This window comes from Leopardus geoffroyi, chromosome A1 (assembly GCF_018350155.1).
Source record: "Leopardus geoffroyi isolate Oge1 chromosome A1, O.geoffroyi_Oge1_pat1.0, whole genome shotgun sequence".
In the NCBI taxonomy this organism is placed as follows: Eukaryota; Metazoa; Chordata; class Mammalia; order Carnivora; family Felidae; genus Leopardus; species Leopardus geoffroyi.
Window position 1 is genome coordinate 100,079,118 of NC_059326.1, and position 17,887 is coordinate 100,097,004.

Consider the following 17,887-nt stretch of genomic DNA (forward strand, 5'->3'; position numbering starts at 1 on the left):
CTGTTAATCCTCTACTAATACCTGTGGCAAGGATTAGAAATATTAATAAATGAGTGTCATAAGACAGGCACCTTTTCTAACACAAGGAAAGGTCCACTCTCCCCTGTCTTTGTTTCATGAGCTTTTGGTTGAATGAAGAGTACTCAAAACACTGACCACTGACGAGATAAGAGAAATCATATTTTTATTAATAATGAAAGTGTGTTCAGATACTTTGCCTTGAGCAAGCAAGGGAAGCATGAAATTTGTGGTGTCACTGAGAACAGACTACTCAGGTCTGCAACCTGCTGGCCACAAGCCTACATCCATGTTACCTGCAAGAGCTCATTAAAGGTGAATTGTGAGTTGATTTTGCAAATTGTCCCTCCAAAGCACTTGTCCACACTTTGGTGCCTGTTTGTCCTTCCAGGTTATCAGCTCCCAGGCTAATCTGATATACCTTTAGATAAGACATCTGTGATAGCAATGATTCTCTTTATATAAATAATTTGTCGCTTGAGTTGGATAAGTCCCCTAGCAGTATATATATGCTCATGTATATTTCTTATAAATCAGAGTGTGGTTGTTCTCATAATGCCTGCTGTGCATCCTTAGAGAGGTTAGGATCAATTCATGTGCAAGTTTCTTTTTAAAACATCAGCTACATTTTTATCCATCAGAAACAAGTTTCAAGCCATGTGAGCTCGTTAAACAATTTGTTAATACAAAAGGCAACTAAGCAAAACCACCAGCCATAGTTATGGTTTTAAGATTTTAACCTAAAATGAAAATCATATCATTTATTTGTACTTAACAACAAATGACCACTACAGACACTTGAAATCATTTATTCAAGGCATTTTTACATAATCTTGCAATCATAGTATAGGCATATAATAAAAGAATGTGAGAATGTAAAGAAGAATATAAAGCCAGTGTCTGGGCATTTAAAATAAAAGCTCTTTTAAAAAGTTACAGATGTTTTACAAATAGGATTCCTGAAAAATTTGGAAGAAACTAAAACTTCATCAAAAGCATTACAATACCAAATCATATGTCATTTAGTTCATAGCAAGCAGTTATATATTAATTAAATGTTTCTATCTTGTGAGCTAAGACTTAATACATTTTACATTCAAGTTGAAATATTTCAGCACCATTCTGGTTTGAAGGATAAATGAAATGCTTTAAGTGTTCAAAAGTGGCCCAGGACTTTGGGTAGTTGGGAATGAGATAGAGCTGTTGATTGAATATGCTGATTGTGAATATGAATTCTGAACATAAAAAATCCAGAAAAGGGGCATTTTTACTTATCATTTACTATACAGTTAAGATCAAAACAAGGTATTTTTAAATTGTATTTTCACACAGTTTGCTAAAGATGAATTCTCAGTGCCATGATCATTTTAGTGGACTGCATTTCCTTCAGAATCTGAATATTACGAATGTTTATAAGTGTGATTATCCTATGAGATTTCAGAGAGAAAAAAATTGTTCATTATTACAAACAAAACATAGTGAATAATTAGATGATAGAAATTGTGGATAAAATTACTATGTAAAAATATAAAGATTTCCTGGAAACAGGCAATGGATTCTTATGGATACTTGTGGATTCGTATGTTATAGTACTGTTGGGAGACTGAATCCTAGCCTCAAAGGTCAAGACATCTTTAATGCAGACTGCAGTCTAAATAATTATGAGGCTACTAACATGGCATATGGAAGGAGTCAATAAATTATTTTCTTATTGAGTCCTTTTTTTCAGAGTCTTTATTAGTTTAAAAGCCAATCTCTTTCCAGCACTCCACATTCTTGGGATTATTTCTATCTCCTTTTTAAAAAATATTTTATTTGGAGTTTGGTAAGGCTGGATTATGTTTTTTGTTTAAATTTTATTAATGAATAACTCTGACCAGCTAATCACTATATGTGAATTTTTGTGGTTATTCAGAGACGAGATCCCTTGAGGTTCAAAAATATTGAGTGTTAAATCAATACTTATGAGTTATTCGGGAGTGTTTAAGGGTAATGGGAGGAAGGAATATTTACATAAGGAATAAGCAAGAAAGTTTAGCCTCCTAATTGAAACTTTTTTTTCTCAAAATCAACCAAATAGTAGGCTTTATATTTAAGAGGCAGACATTTCAAGGATTGAAAACATAGTTTTAATTATTAGTAACACATACATGCATATAGCTATTTATTTTAACTTATTTTTTTAAAATAAAATATGGTCATGAAAAACAATACTGCTAAAAAAAGAAAAATTTCAGACATGTACTTATAGTTGTTAAAAATGAAATAAAGTGGACCTAAAGGGAGATAATGACATTTTTAATAATTCTTGAGGTTAGGGGACAGTTGTTGTTTTTTAATATCCCAACGCCTAGCATGTAAGCACCTGGCATGTAATTAGGCCCTTGAATGATGATGGATGGACAGACAGATGGAAAGCTCCATGAATGATAGTAAATGTCTTCTCATATGTGTTCAAAGGCCACGCTATAATTTTTACAAGGATAAGAATCTCAATGGCCTTGATCTGTAGATGCCAGTCTGGCTCAGTATTAATACTGACAGTAGTTTTGTTGTGTTTTTTTTTAAGCAAGTATATTAAAATATCTCTATTAGAAAAGATAATAATTTGAAAGGATCACTCTACAGTCTTAAAACTAAAAAACGCAACATAAGGCAAAGAGGTACATCAAAGAAGCTATTCCGTAGCTCAGATACTAGCTCAGTAAAAGTTCTGGGTCTCTATCAAGCCGCATTCTCTGTTGGTAAGCGTGTGCCCTGGTAGAGGAGGATCACATCGGCGCCTGGACGATGGTCCATCTCTAGCCCCTCTTGCCACGCTAGGCACTAGTGAGTAGGGAACGATTCTTAGTAGTTGGTGTTGACTTTACGAGTCTATGACGTATGATATACGTGACATAACAGTGAGGGATGCCACCTCACTTTTAAATTCTACCAAACATGTCCTGGCACTGGAAATCCCTTGCTTGAGATTTGAATACTGGTTCACGTAGGAAGACTTCTGCCTGAGCACCACTAACTTAAAAGTGTCATTTGATTTCTCTCTGCACCTTTTGGATCTAGGGGGAAAAAAAAGGAATCTTCCAAATTTTATTGTGGCACATGGTTTCACAGTTTGAAAATAAAATCACAGCTGTCTCATGGTGCAGCACAGCCCTTCGTTGTATAGAAAGTATTCTCTTTCCCTTATTCACCAACCCCTCAAGTATGTAGTGTTACATGCTTTGCTAATTTGGTTTACACTTCGGACACACAGGAAAAAAAAATGTATGATTGATTCCTGGATGGCCTGATAATGTTCCTATATCCAGATATGATGTTTTCTATTCTGGATAATTAAAAAAAAATTTTTTTTTAGCATTCTTCATTTTAAAGCATTCTTCATTTTCTACATTAAAAAAATGTAGAAAAGTTGAAAATCCTAAGATGTTTTTCATCAATTTTTTTTTAAAGTATTTGAGAGACAGTTGTGGTTTTGGAGACTTGTTTGTATGATTTTTATGTCAACAAGGAAAATATTTTTAGCTAATAGGTCCATATACTTAAATGCATACATAGTATCTCTGAATGTATCACATCTATCATCAGAATGACTTCCCATTCACACAGTTGTCCTCCGTATACCAGTCCCCAGAATGGTGATTCTAAGAATGCCACTTAAAAGGTCTCTGCCCATAGGAAAATTAAAGAATTGAGGCAGCAACAGTGAATGTCAGACAGGAGTTGGGCAGCTCAGTTACTTAATTTGTTCCAAAACAAAGCTGACTTAAGTCAGAATGAAATGGTACACTTAAACAGAAAGACAGGAGTTTACTAATTTTAAAATGTAAACATAAATTTTATATAGGGATGTAACTATCTGAATACATATGTTGCCATTTCTCTGCGATATAATAATATTTCTTGACACCAATGGTAATATGTTTGGTCCTTCCTCAGCACCAGATGTGTCCATATCTATTTGCACAGTAGGAACCTCCTTTCTAAACGGATCTATGCTAAGACATATACAAGCCAGTTATTGCTATGGTTTACTGAAGTTTCAGCACTTAAGAAAATTCTCAGTTCATAGTAATTTTGGCTCATTCACTGAAATGTTATTTTCCCTTTTACACTGTAATTTCTGAAGGAGCCTAAGAAATTTGGATTTCCTTGAAAGGGCCACGTGTACATCTACAGAATGGAAACACTGTGTTCATTCGCAAGGTAATACAAATAATAATATTAAAAATGTCCCAAATAATGCCAATTTAAATGGCCAAAATCCAGTTATGTGCTTGGGTGTAAAAGAGTCCAAAAAAAAATTCTTTTGTTGTTTTCTGTTCTGTCTTTGAAAATATATAAGTCCTACTGAAGTTAATCTATTTTTTCCCACTTGAGAACACCAGGCACTGATTTATCCATTGGGAGTTTTGGCTTGCTTTCTAATACCTAGATTAAGAAAACAAAATAAGACAAGTTATTAACTTGATAATATTATGAATGAGTACAGTAGACACGTTTAAAGTTGACCCTTTAAAAAAAAAAAAAATCTGTAGCAATTTCTCTCCACCTAAGCAACAGTCACCTTATGAAGTTACCCATGAATACACTCTTTTCATACTGATTTGAAGGAGGTGACTTTGTTAGTAGCTTTGTTAATAGAAAGTGTATGTCTGGTATCTACAGACTTGATGTGTAGAGGTAAAAGAAACAGCCTCTAAAAGAACGGAGAGTAAAGCAGGCCTTATGGGACCGGAAGCCCTGCCCGGATGAGTTCACTCCAGGGAGCAAGTACAGTATGTCCGCCTAGACGCAGGGTCTTGGCCTCTGCACTGTCCCACGTTACTCCTCTCTCAGCACAGTTTTGGGTGTGGAATGATGCATTCATAGGCAGATACAGGGTCAAAGCCAATCAATGAAATACAGTATTTATACTATGATCACAGATCCCCACATAAAGAAAATAAGCAGTCTTAAGTCACAGACCATCAATTCCCAGATACTAAGTTTTGTGAGTGGAGAACTTAATCACAGTATCATGAAACTGAACTGGGCCACAGTCACTGGGTCCATACATTTTGTTTACAGTGAGGACAATGAGGGAGAGAGGCTATATCAAAAGGCATACCCTGTCTTACTGGGTAGTTTTTACACACCAGTGGAATACTCTCCAGTGTTTGATTAGCATGAAAAACAATCAGTGAACCGAGAGATGATATGTCTTTAAAGAGTTAAAAAAAGGTAGGGATTCCTGGGTGATGGCTCAGTCAGTTAAGTGTCTGACTCTTGATTTTCATTCAGGTCATGATCTCATGGTTCATGAGATTGAGCCCACATCAGACTCTGTGCTTGGGATTCTCTCTGCCCCTCCCTGCTTTTGAATGTGCATACATGCATGAACTCTCTCTCCCAGTCTCACTCACTCACTCTCTCTCTCTCTCAAAATAAATAAACATTTTTTAAAAATTATTTTTTTTTAAAGTTAAAAAAGTACTATAACATTACCAAGGGAATCAGGTGCAGTGCCACTTACAAGCCACCAGACTGACCCCATGGCTTTAGGCAAGTTACACTCCTTGATCAAGGAACTTCAAAGACTCCCCATGGCCTTCAGAATGAAGTTCAAACTTTCTGGCTTCCTCTTCAGTGATCCCTTTGATCTGGTCCCAATTTAGCATCCTTTTAGCCCAGTTCTTAACCCCATGAAACACATGCCTTAGCCACACAAGAAGACTTGGTTTTCCAAATCTGTCCTACAGTTTCTTCCTGCCATGGGGGGGACCAGTGATATTAACTCCTCTTGACATGCCCTTCCCCAACTGCCCCCTGCAGCTCAGTCCTCTTCAACCTTCAAGGCCTAGTTCAAATTCTTTCCTAAAGCCAGTCCTGAATCTCAGCTAGAGAAGATGGCTCCTTCCTCTGAATGCTTATCCCTAGCAAGGGAGACCAGAAGCAAAAGTCCTAACAAAGGAGGCAGGCATCATTCATCTGAAGGCAAGTCTTCCTCTCTCGAGTCAAGGTCTCTGCACATCTCCCATTATTATCCACCCCTCGAGAAGTACCATCTTGTTATCTGATTACATATCACTGTAGATCATTTCACCTTCTCATATTTCCATCTATCTGATCAATACTACTTATTAAAAGTTTACCTCAACCAGTCTTGCAATTTAGTTACAGTCAATGACAACTGGTTTAAAAAAAGAAAGAAAGAAAGAAAGAAAAAAATAAAACAACTCTGTGCTGGAGCAATATAAAGGTTTTTTATTTGTTTCAAACACCTGGCAATAACCAATTCAATAGATTCTACTGATGAAAATCAAGACACACTCTGTGCTACAACAGTCACATCTCCAGACCCATTCTTAGCACAAGGTCAGCCTTTGTACCTGCAAAATCACCTGGCTTGTAGCAGAGATCCTTCTGTTTCCCTGCATTTTATTTTACCCCTTGTGGAATTTTCAGAGTGTAGCTCTCCTATAGTTCTATGTGTCTTTCTCTGAGCCTCTCAATTCCACATCCTAAATTCCCTGAAAGAGAGGGTCATTTCTCTACTATCCAAGCATTGAATGAGAGGCTACTTGGTGGCAGGTTTGTACCCGGGTGTATACAGTGATGGACAAGAGACTGCGTCCCAGCCATGACGGGACAGATAGGAGACAGACATTACACAGCAGATTCACATGTAAAGTAATTGAGAATTCCTGTCATACAGTTCCAAGGGCACACAGTAAAGGGTTAGAAACCGTATTTATCTTTGCATTAGTCTTTAATAGCTAGTTTAGGACCTCAGTGAATCCACAGTGCAAAAGCAAGAATGCCAACAAATAGAGAATGAGTGAATAAGGAATCATAAAAATTGAGAGAAATTAATTAATCTACGCATTTTACGCTATTTTAGTTTAGCTTAAATTACACTGATGTGGGGGCACCTGGGTGGCTCAGTCGGTTAAGAGTCCGACTTTGGCTCAGGTCATGATCACACAGTTCATGAGTGAGTTCAAGCACTGCATTGGGCTCTGTGCTGACATCTCAGACCTGGAGCCTGCTTCAGATTCTGTGTCTCCCTCTCTGCCCCTACCCCGGTGCTCTGTCTCTCTCTCAAAAATAAGCATATTTTTTTTTCTTTTAATTATACTGATGTGCTAAGGATTTTCAGTTATCCTTTGATGAACTCCATACAATATTGGCCATACGCCCAGCCAGGTTTTCTGCACCGTGGGCATGTTCCCAAGAATACATTTGATTATCTTTTCTCGGTGCCGTCCTTGTGCTGTCCTAGGCTGCATGTATCTGTAAAGCCGTGGTACCATTTGTAAAGCACAGGCTCGGCTCCCTTACAGAATAAGGAAAGGGCTCCCTCTCAGGTGAATACAGCCTGAGCCACAGCGCACGGCCCAGAGCATGGAACATGGGCTGCTCTGTACCCCACACCTCCTCTGGCCAGGAGCCCAGGTGTGGGGGAAAGCCTGCCCAACTGGGTTTGGGTAGGTCTGGGAAATCCCGCAAACCACAGATTTACGTGGGGCCAACCACTGTCCTGGGGTGTGTATCAAGGAGAAAGGGGTATTAAGTGTGAGTTTCCAGTGCAGCTCTGTGACAACTTTCCACCGTGGCCCAGTGGCACTGGTGCCTCTCCCAGCTGGACACTTTCAGTATCGTTCCAACGGTGTTTGTATTACTGGGAATGTAGCACTCCCAGGTCGCACAGGTGATGGTTCGGGTCCTTAAGCCAGTACTGCCAGAGCAGGCAGGGCTTAAGGGATCGCACAGGGCAGAGACCAGCAGGCCAAACTCCCTAACCTTCCTTCAGTTACTTTCATCACAGCACCACCCCTGTTAATATTTATGTGCTGGGAGTCCCTCTGAGCTTGCATTCAAAGAAGAGTTTCGGGGCTAGGAAAAGTATGCAGGAACTTCCACACACACCTCCCTTCCTAGGATATTTCTCTAGTACTTGTGGTTTTAGAACTCAAATTTGTAAAATCTTGGTTTTGTACAGAACAGGCGGTCTGACCTCTTCGGTGGAGTACTTTAAGGCAGTGATTTCCAAAATGTACTTTAAAGAACTCTAGGAATTTCTTCAGGGCTGCTTCATGGACTCTGGTGAAGATTGAGGAAATCCAACTGTTTGGGATCCCCCAAGGTCACCCACACTGCATATGGCCTGTTTTACATATTCATCCGCCCCAGGGGCTTTGCGGGTAAACAGTCTGTTCTGTGTGTATATCCTGTCCTGGAAACTCAGCTTTAGGATGATAAAAACCAGAGGACATCTGCCCTCCCCCTTCTCCACCATCATTAAAGGAAGATCAACTCTAATCATGGGATAGCACAGACTGCTTTCCAGGCAAGCTGCAGTAGTAGTAGAAAGAGACACATGTATAATGCCTGTCACTGTGCTAAAATGCTTTGAGAACAGAATCAACTAAGCTAGGCACTTAGGACTCACGGTGAAATTGTGCAGCCCGAGGCATACGCATGGTGTCCCGTGTAGCGGATTTCACAGCGCACGACATTGTTAGAATAGTCTGATTCCGGCACCAGGTAGCTGGGGTTCACGCTGACCTAGGCAATGTAAATATCATCCGTGTTTCAGATTTCATCAGCAGTGTTTGCTGGTTAATAGCTTCCTATTCCCACAAGGCTACAACAAGGAAATGCGTCAATTTCATCAAGCAGGGCGGGGGGTTAAAAAGTGAGGCAAGTGGTCAAATTCTGGAGAAGTTACAGAAGGCGGCCATATATTTTTCACTGAGGTTCTTAAAATAACTTTTTCATATATGTATGTTGGTTTAGAAATATTTCCGTATGCCTAGGTGGCTCAGTTGGTTAAGGGTCAGACTTTGGGGCTCAGGGTTCCAGCCCCATGTTGGGTTCTGTGCTGACAGCTCAGAGGCTGGAGGCTGCTTTGGATTCTGTCTCCCACTCCCCTGCTCACTCGCTTTCGCTCCCTCTCTCTCTCTCTCTCTCTCTCGTTCTCTCTCAAAAATAAACATTAAAAAAAATATTTTGGGGTGCCTGGGTGGCTCAGTTGATTAATCGTCCAACTCTTGATTTCCACTTAGGTCATGGTCTCACAGTTTGTGAGTTTGAGTCCCACATCAGGCTCTGTGCTGATAGTGTGGAGCCTGCTTGGGACCCTCTCACTCTCACTCTCTCTCTCTCTCCCTCTCCCCCTCCCTCCCTCCTCCTCTCTCCCTCTGTCTCCCTCTGTCTCTCTCTGCCCCTACCAGACTGTCTCTCTCTCTCTCTCTCTCTCTCAAATAAACTTCAAAAAAAAAAAAAAAAAAAAAACACTTTTTAAAGAAATATTCCTATGAGATACATAATTGCTTGCAGGGTTGTGATTATTTAACATTGGATTCAGAAGGGGAGGTCCATTGAGTTGCAATCAAAATAAATTGCAGGTTTCTATTTTCAAAGGTCTCTCTACCTTTAGAATGTAGTTTCCAGGCTTTACATCTGTAATATCAATCCATTGGCAGTCTATGTCTGCATTATAGGTATCATAGCAGCCAGGACTCAACCCCTAGAAGAAAGAAAATTTGAAGATTATTTAAAAAGATGGTATAAGGTTAGAACATGTTAAAGAATGTGCTTAGTAGTTGCAAATTAAATTTTAAGTGAGTACTTACAAGAGTTTGACATAAAGCTATACTTCTATCACATTTCCTTTGAGAAGTATATATTACCCAGCCTTATAGAACCTCCAGCTAAAAAAACACAGGACTAATATAAGTAGTAGTACATCTAGTTTCTTGCACGTGTCATCAGTTACCAGTGATAAATACACTCTAAGTGACAGGACAGGCCTCCACCAAAATTCTAGAATATCACTAGTTCAGGGATGAAGGCCATGTAATAATCCCCTTAACTCACACATCCTCAGCTCAACTAGCCTTTCCAGTCACTCTTGGAATTACCCTCCTTCACTCTCAGTGCCCGGATTTTATAGTGTTTGTGCTCTCATGCTCTACATTATAATTGTACTGTATAACAATATATCTCACTAGAGATTAGAAGCTCCTTTAGGGTGGTGTCGATGTTGCATTTTTGAGTAGCTAACATTTATGAAGTATGTATCATGTGCCAGGACCAATCTTAAACATGTTACATCTATTAATTCAATGTTCACAACTACAGGAGGACAGGAGCTGTTATTATCCCCATTTTACAGATGAGGAACATGAGGCACTGTAAGGTCAATTAAGTCACTCAAGGATATATAGCTGGTAAGTGGCTGAGATGGTTTTGAGTTTAGGCATTCAGGAGTCCAGGATCCCTATTCTTAACCAGCACATTATTCATTCTCTCTCTCTCTCTCTCTCTCTCTCTGTCTCTCCCTCCCTCTCTCTCACATTGTCACTGAAATATTTTATTAAATTAAAGGGATGAATGTATGCCTCAATGAATGAATACCACATCACTCGAGTTGCTAAGATATTCACTTCAATGAGGAAATGAGTGCCTTCTACAGGCCTGGAGGAGGAGAATTCCAAGAAGATACAGTCCTTGCTCTCCAGAATGTTACAGTCTAGGGAAATCTGTTCAAATTGGAGTCCATAGGTATATTCTTGATGCGATTAGCCCCTTCTTGAGAAGATTTAACTGTTGTATTTTCATCCGAATACTAAAGTAAATTTTAAAGCATATGTTGGAATCATTTTAACTCATTGTTGCCACTGAATTTCAGCACCCAAAATTTCTTTGGTGCTTAAGATCACCTTGTTACCAAAAGAGCTTTAAGAGCTCTGAAACTGGTACATCAGCTGGCAGAATTTAAGTGATTAACGTTGATTATTTGAACTAGCACACCAAGAACAGGAATTTTTAAGGCCATTAAAAAAACAAACAAACGGGCATTTCACATATTCAAAGTCAAACTGTAAACACAAATGAAATGTAGAACCTTAGCCAACATTGTCTAAATTAGCTGTTTGGTTTTAGCAAAAGAGAACCATTGGTTACATTAAATTAATGAAGTTAATTTAACTGTTTCTAGTTTCATGTGTGTTGAACATGTAAATTTATTATCTAAGAACTTTCGAATTAGATGACAGTATAGATATAAGGAAGTTATATCTATTTTTATGTTTGGATACATTTAAACTGCATTAAAATACAACTAGTCTAAGTTATTATTGGGGCTTTGTCAGAATTTTTTTTTCCCTTTAAATAAAGTCTGTGTTGAAGAAACATCAGTCTAGTGAAAAACACGAATACAAAAATCACTTGTAATACAAGACCTGGTGAACAGTGTTTAAACAGGACATACAACATGGAAAGTAACTGATAAGAAAGCTACCATAAATAATGAAATGGGGTCACCCCAAGGAGTTGGAAGACTAGAAGTCTTATAAATACCTACAGACCTAAATTCAAATATTTCGACAGAGAGCTTTCCAGAGCACCTCTTTTCCTACATGGAGGGAATAAACTCCAGGTGCCGTGCACAGGCAGGCGGCTACTGTGGGGCCAGAGATTGCCGAATGAAAAGGGAACCTCTCTGCCCACATATGTGTAATGTGTGGGTACGTTACATCTTTTATTTGAACAATAAGTGCTGCCTCCAGGGCATGTAGAATTGAACCTTTTGCCCCCTCCAATTGCTATGGTGTTTTAAGCTCAGAGAAAGAAGCAGTGGTGACATTTAGGTCACCAAAAAGCTTCCTGCCACAGCCCTAGAATTTACTCCCCAAGATACCAACTGCTCATCCCTTTGTGCCCTGCCTGATGTACATTCACTACTCCTTGCCAAGATTCCGGCTAGAGTAAAATTATAATGTCCTTTTACAAATGAGGGCTTCTTATGGAAATACTGGCCTGGCTTTTAACTGACACACATTTTCCCGTTATAAGGCATACACACTGCTGAGGTCAGCACTATTTTTAAAAATCCATCCAAGGGACATCTGACATCAATTATACTGTAGGTTTAAATATATATGCGTGGAGAAAGAAACTGTGTCCTTCTATTCTTATTTTCATGCTTAAAAGAGACTGATTTTGAGGAGCTTTTCAAGAAACAGGTTTCTCTTTGTTGGCGAGCCCCAATCACCATTCTGTCGCTAACTTAATAGGTGGAGGGAGGAATGGTTTTGAAGGGGAGAACACAGAGGTGTCTTTTCCACAGTTACTTACCAAGCCAGTTACAGAATACAGAATGAGTGCAGATACTGGAAACCATTTGGCTTTTTTGAGAGGCTAAACCACTACTTTTCATCGTGGAGCATAGCGATTATGCACACTGACCTTCTGTGATGAGGAAAGGCTTTAAGAATAATTCAGATCACCAAGCCACCAGTTTCCTTTTCCCAATTATTTTCCATCCTGACCGGATGACCCCCTGTGGGTTCCCGATTTCAGGCAGCCAACCTACCTGTGTGTGGGCAGTACATGCAAATCGCCTGTGGTAGCCATAGTCACAAGAGGTGTCCTCAAGACAGAAACTCGCTTTGTGGCCTTCAGCCACCCTCCTCTGGGTACTGGCATCGAGTAGGTCATAGTGGCTGAATTCATCCATGCTGTGGTAATGTCTGATGTCCCACACAACACAGAGACAGAACATACAGAGAAAGCCATGAGGATTTTAGATGAATTCCCCACTGCCTCCCACACTTGTTTTCGCATTAAAATTGAGATCAAGTTTGGGGTGCCTGAGTGGCTTAGTGGGTTGAGCATCCGACTCTGATCTCACATTTTGTGAGCCCCATGTCAGGATCTGCACTGACAGTGCAGAGCCTGCTTGGGATTCTCTCTCTCTCTCTCTCTCTCTCTCTCACAGTAAATTTAAAAAAAGAAACTTATAGAAATTGAAATAAAGTTTACCTCTTTTTTTTAATGTTTATTTTCGAGAGAGAGAGAGACAGAGTGCGAGCGTGTGGGGGGGGGGGGCGGGCAGAGAGAGACAGAGACAGAATCTGGAGCAGGCTCCAGGCTCTGAGCTGTCAGCACAGAGCCTGACGTGGGGCTCAAACCCACGAACCATGAGATCATGACCTGAGCTGAAGTCCAACACTTAACTGACTGAGCCACCCAGGCACCCCAAGATCAAGTTTATCTTAAAGCCAGATTCATGCTAGCTTTCCCTCCCCACCCCAGGGACAGCGATCTAACTATGCTTTTAGGAACAACAGACTTATTTTGAGCATTTTGCTTTCCTATTATACCCTGTTTCATCTTTGAATATTGAATAGAAATAGACATTAAACTATCTGTGTTTAAGTAGACCTTGCCATATGCTCTCTAGTATATTTCTTTTGGCTGCCAGTACTCATGTTTCATTCCAAATAAAAGAAGAGCACTCTTGGGAGGTTTCTGTGAGTTTTTAAAAAAGTGAGTTCTCACGTATTTAAAACCTTTACTCAAATACAAAGGAGAAATAATGGTGTGTTTTCTCCACCACTGTTATTTAACTAGTGTAAACTTTTATTTATAAATAAAATAATTCTACTTGATCAGAAAATTGGGTGTTCATATCTGTTTTTCTCATCTTGTTAAAGGAAAGGTGCTGAGCTGTTTATCTTCTCACAGAAGGAAAGAACGAGAAAAAAAAAAACGTTCAAATTGCAGAAGGTTTAAGGGGCATCCTTCAGGATTTCCTGTCATTAAATACCTGGGCAAGTTACCAAGGCAAATTATAGAATTGCCTAATGTAAGGATCTTTAAATTCAGGACAGAACTGGTATTTACCCTGGGTTTGATACAGGCCTTGTAAAACAGAGGTCAGTCCTTGTCACCTCATGGAGTATATCATCTCTTTCTTTGCAATTGGCATATAAATCCTTCTACTAACAACTTGCGGTCTTTCTGAAATGTTATCTCACTGTAGATGATCTTGGCTGTTGTTAACAAGTTTTTTGTTGTTGTTATTGTTGTTTTTAGAAATCTTACCTGTAGTATGTTGGAATAAAATTCTCATGAAGCCCACTGTTGTATCCTATAGCAGTTTTAATCAGCTGGACTTAGAGTTTCCATTTTAAAAGATAAAAGGATCTTGTAGCTAATGTATTTTCTTAAATACAGATTCCCTTGATGATGTCACATTACACAGAGAAAATTCTAAATGTAAAATACCCAACAGCAGTGTTCTCCCTCTTCTATAAAAACTAAACCTTGGCATTTTTCACCTCCAGGACCACCTGAAAAAGGAAAAAACAACTCACAAGTACCCAGGAGGCCCGTCCACTTACGGGTGACAGGAGGCCCGCCCACTTACTGGCGACAGGAGGCCCATCCACTTACTGGTGACAGCTGTGCCACTCCCAGGAGTATCTTGGTCGGCTTGGTAAGAAATCTGACGTCCCTTGGTTTTTCACTCTTTGGGGGAATCTCAGCAACACCCTGTGATCATAATCTCTGACATCTGCCCGGTATGCTGAGCTGTGATTTTGAAAAAGGAAGCACTTTAATTTCCACAGGATATTAACTCAAGACAAAGTACAAGCAAAACCTTTCCAGTTTATAATGGCGACTGCCTCCCACCCCCCACTAGACTATCAGTTGCAAAAGCCCAGCACATTTTGCTTATTTTGTTTACTGCTGAATCCCCGGGTCCCAGAATGGTGCCTGGCAAGTGGCCCGATCTCAGTTGTGAATGTTTGTGGAATGAGTAAATGCATGACAACTAGGGACATCTGCAGTTAAAAAGTGAAAAAAAAAGTAACAAAATCAGCATTAAATGTGTATGTGCGATCAGTAAATTCTGTATTTGTAATCAGTTCTTGTTGAACCACATGAATGAGTAGAAATGATTGCAAATTAAAAAAAAAAAAAAAGAAAGAAAGAAAAAAGAAAAAAGTATGCCCTTATTAAGAACTTTGAATTTTGGGGTACCTGGGTGGCTAAGTAGGTTAAGCGTCCGACTTTTGGTTTCTGCTCAGCTTGTGATCTCATGGTTCTTAAGTTCAAGCCCCACATCGGGCTCTATGCTGACCCCACCGAGCCTGCTTGGGATTTTCTCTCTCCCTCTCTCTCTACCCCTCCCCTGCTTGTTCTCTTTCTCAAAATAAATAAATAAACTTAAAAAAAAATTTTTTTTAAGAACTTTGAATTTAACATTGTTTCTTCTTAAAGTGAGGAAATAATTCTAAAAGCATACACCCAGATTAGATAAATAATTTTGTAACTTTGCTATCTGCAAAACAATAGCATGACTGTAATAATATCATAGGGAGAGCAGCGGAGTAAGTGATGCGAGACTCAGGAATGAAAATGGTAACTTTGGCTTTCTTCTCTTCCTTCCGCTTGACAGTTACAGAGGGTCAAAGTGGGAGAAAGATCCAGCTGAACAGATCAACATTACTTTGCTCCTTCTAATATATGTTGTGTGGATATATATTCAAATACTACTGTATATTTTCACTTTGCACTTGAACAGTTTTTTTATGAGACCTATCAAAACATCGTTTGCTCCCTCTGCTGGTTTCCCAGCGGCAAAGTCAGAGGATTCCATTCCCCAAATTGCTATGATTTTATTTTAGGACGGATTCAAAAACAAAGCTCTTGCTCAGGCTTATTCTGGCTGAAGTAATACCAAAACAACGAAGCTAAACTGTGGCCTTAAACAAAAGAAGAAAACCGAAGCTTTGCTCTGAGAGCTGCCACACTGGCAAGTTAGCCCTCGGTTTTTTAAGGGGATATTAACAAGCTCTTCCATTACAATATTTTTTTCCACGTTATTGTACAGTTCTTTAGCTCCAAAGTATGAGGATCTTGGAAAAAGATCATGAGATCCCAACTCTCCACCGTAAGGGTTTGCTCCACCTCCCTGATTTGTGGCAGAGTTTGAAAGACAGAAGAACCCACAGACATCTTCAAAATGTTAAACACTCTCCATCCAGGTCAGCATGCCCAGCAGACCACATTCCACATTCCACTTGCCCCATTGCCCAACTCTTGTCTGCATGGAACAAGAGCTGTGGGAACCAGGCACTCGAACAGCGCCTGAACCAAGACGGGTGCATGTAGCCAGGCCGAGGAGATCCTTGTCGGTACCTGGCCAAGCAGTTTTCCTCCGCTGCGCATCTCAGGTTGTACATGGACATCTTCTGCACGTACGTGGAAGCCTGGATGTAGTATGGGTCTGGCACCAGGTCCGGGAGACCTAAACGTCACCAGGCGATTGGGGGGGGCGGGGCAGGGGGAGAGGTAGCGTTGAGACAACCCAGCCCCCCACCCCCACCCCCCCGGCTTTGGGTCCCTCCATGTCCCTTACCCTTCACCCTTCAACCAAACGGGCTGCGGGTAGCAGGAGAACGGGACGCCCTGGGCTGCAAAGCAAAGTGGAAAGAAAGCAGGAGGGGCCGGGAGTGCGGTTTGCACCAGATTCCAGGGCTGCCTCTGCAGGCGCAGGGGGAGGGATCGGATCTGCGGGACTCAGGCCTGCCGCGCCCAGGCAGCCACGTCGGGGAGCCAGAATTGGGGAAGGGGTGCCCGGCTGCTTCGGGCGACTTGGGGGTGCTTACCGTACTGGAAGTAGCCGGTACCGTATCCGGGCCGGTACCTGCTCCCAGGTCGGGGCCTTTCGTACGTGTCGTAGTAGTTGTAATAAGGGTTGTCGTCGGTGTACTTGTAGGGGTTGTAGGGGTCGTCGCCCACCATGCCGTCTACGCGGCTAGGCGGCCGCAGGTTACTGAGCGCCGGGCGCTCTCCTGGCTCCGTCCCATTGCCGTCGCGCGAGTCCCCAGCGTCGCGGGCCCCGGACGGCGAGTAGCCGGCTTGAAACCAGTGGCGAGCGGCGGGTCGGGGTCGGCCGGTGGCCCCCGACGAGCCCGGGGTCCGCTCCCGTGCTGCCGCCGTGCGGTTGCGAAGCAGCAGGATGGGCGTGCGCGGCTGCGGGACGGCGGCGTTGGCAGCGCCCGGGGCGGTGGCGCCCGGGTCCCGTCGGCGCTGCGGCTGGTACTGCGAGCCCAGGCTCAGCAGGCTGAACACCTGCCCGTTGTTCTCCCATTGGATCCGCTGGCGCCAGGCGGCCGGGGCCGCTGGAGGCTGGCGAGGGGGCTGTTGCTGGCCGGCGGCCGGCTGGGCGCAGCGCAGGAGCGCGCAGAGCTGCAGCGGCCCGAGCACGAGCGCGGTCCAGGCGAAGCGCATCGCTCCCTTTGCCCGATTGTCCCCACTCCGGGAGGACGTAGCTCGGAGACCAGAAAAACGGGGCCCAAACGTGAGAGAGAGGGACAACTCTCCAACCGGGGAGGCGGGCGCAGCGCGGGTAAGTCAGTCCCCAGCGAGCGACGCCAAGGGTGGGCTGCAGACCCTCGTCCGGTACAGGCGGCTGCCGGGACGTGGCACCCGCCCGGCTCCTCTTTCCCAGTCCTTCTTTCTGGAAGGCGACGGGGAGCGGCGCGGCGGCCCCGGCGAGCGGGCAGCGTCTGGAGTGAAGGAAGGAGGAGAGATTTTAAACTTTCTGGCACGTTTGCAAAGTTACACAAGCAGTTCTGGCCCGGCAGCCCCTCCGCTATTTGTTCACGTAATGCGATTGGAAACGTGCGAGGCGGACAGCTCCTCGCCTCTGCCCCTCCCTCCCCGTCCTGTCCTCCTCCCCCCAGACACGTTGCACAGGCAGCGTTAAGGGGAAAGAACAAAACGGAACACACATCCTGAGACACACTCGGCTTAATCTGGGGCGAACATGCAGGAATTTCAAAAGACTCAGACAGGCGAAGGCAGCCAGGCCGTGGGGCGACGCCAAAATATGCACGAAGAAAAATGCTATTAGGTCACCAGCCCTGGAGAGGCGGGAAGTCGGGAGGTGGGGAGGGTGCTGGGGGCGAGAGAGTTGGGGAAGAGGGGGAGGGGAGGGACGATTGTGACTAACGTTTATCCATAAGGAGTTAACCAGACAAATTTCCCAATGCATACTCACTCGCTTTTATGGGAAGCGCCC

General features: G+C 42.3%; 1 protein-coding gene across 2 annotated transcripts; it reads right to left on the minus strand.

Annotated features, from left to right (window-relative positions):
• Nucleotides 1-811: 811 nt before the first annotated feature.
• Nucleotides 812-17,663, minus strand: LOX (lysyl oxidase). 2 transcript variants are annotated; one of them, XM_045486833.1, is made up of 7 exons: nucleotides 16,470-17,663; nucleotides 16,000-16,108; nucleotides 14,248-14,385; nucleotides 12,383-12,539; nucleotides 9,437-9,532; nucleotides 8,453-8,568; nucleotides 812-4,449 (listed from the first exon to the last, which is right to left on the minus strand). In XM_045486833.1, the coding sequence occupies exons 1-7, from the start codon at nucleotides 17,092-17,094 to the stop codon at nucleotides 4,443-4,445; spliced, it is 1,248 nt and encodes a 415-aa protein (XP_045342789.1). In that variant the 5' UTR covers nucleotides 17,095-17,663; the 3' UTR covers nucleotides 812-4,442. The 2 variants fall into 2 exon arrangements, with proteins under 2 accessions (XP_045342789.1, XP_045342798.1); XM_045486842.1 differs by lacking the exon at nucleotides 812-4,449 and having other exon boundaries at nucleotides 8,449-8,568; nucleotides 16,470-17,208.
• Between the last annotated feature and the right edge of the window lie 224 nt (nucleotides 17,664-17,887).

Bases quoted from the DNA above. Each gene is read 5' to 3' on its own strand.
- LOX (XM_045486833.1), bottom strand. From the start codon at position 17,094: ATGCGCTTCGCCTGGACCGCGCTCGTGCTCGGGCCGCTGCAGCTCTGC. The intron at 14,386-15,999 runs GTACCGACAAGG...TCAAAATCACAG, and splicing joins GAGGAAAACTGCTTGGCCAG to CTCAGCATACCGGGCAGATG. The intron at 9,533-12,382 runs GTAGGTTGGCTG...TCTTTCTTCTAG, and splicing joins CATGTACTGCCCACACACAG to GGGTTGAGTCCTGGCTGCTA.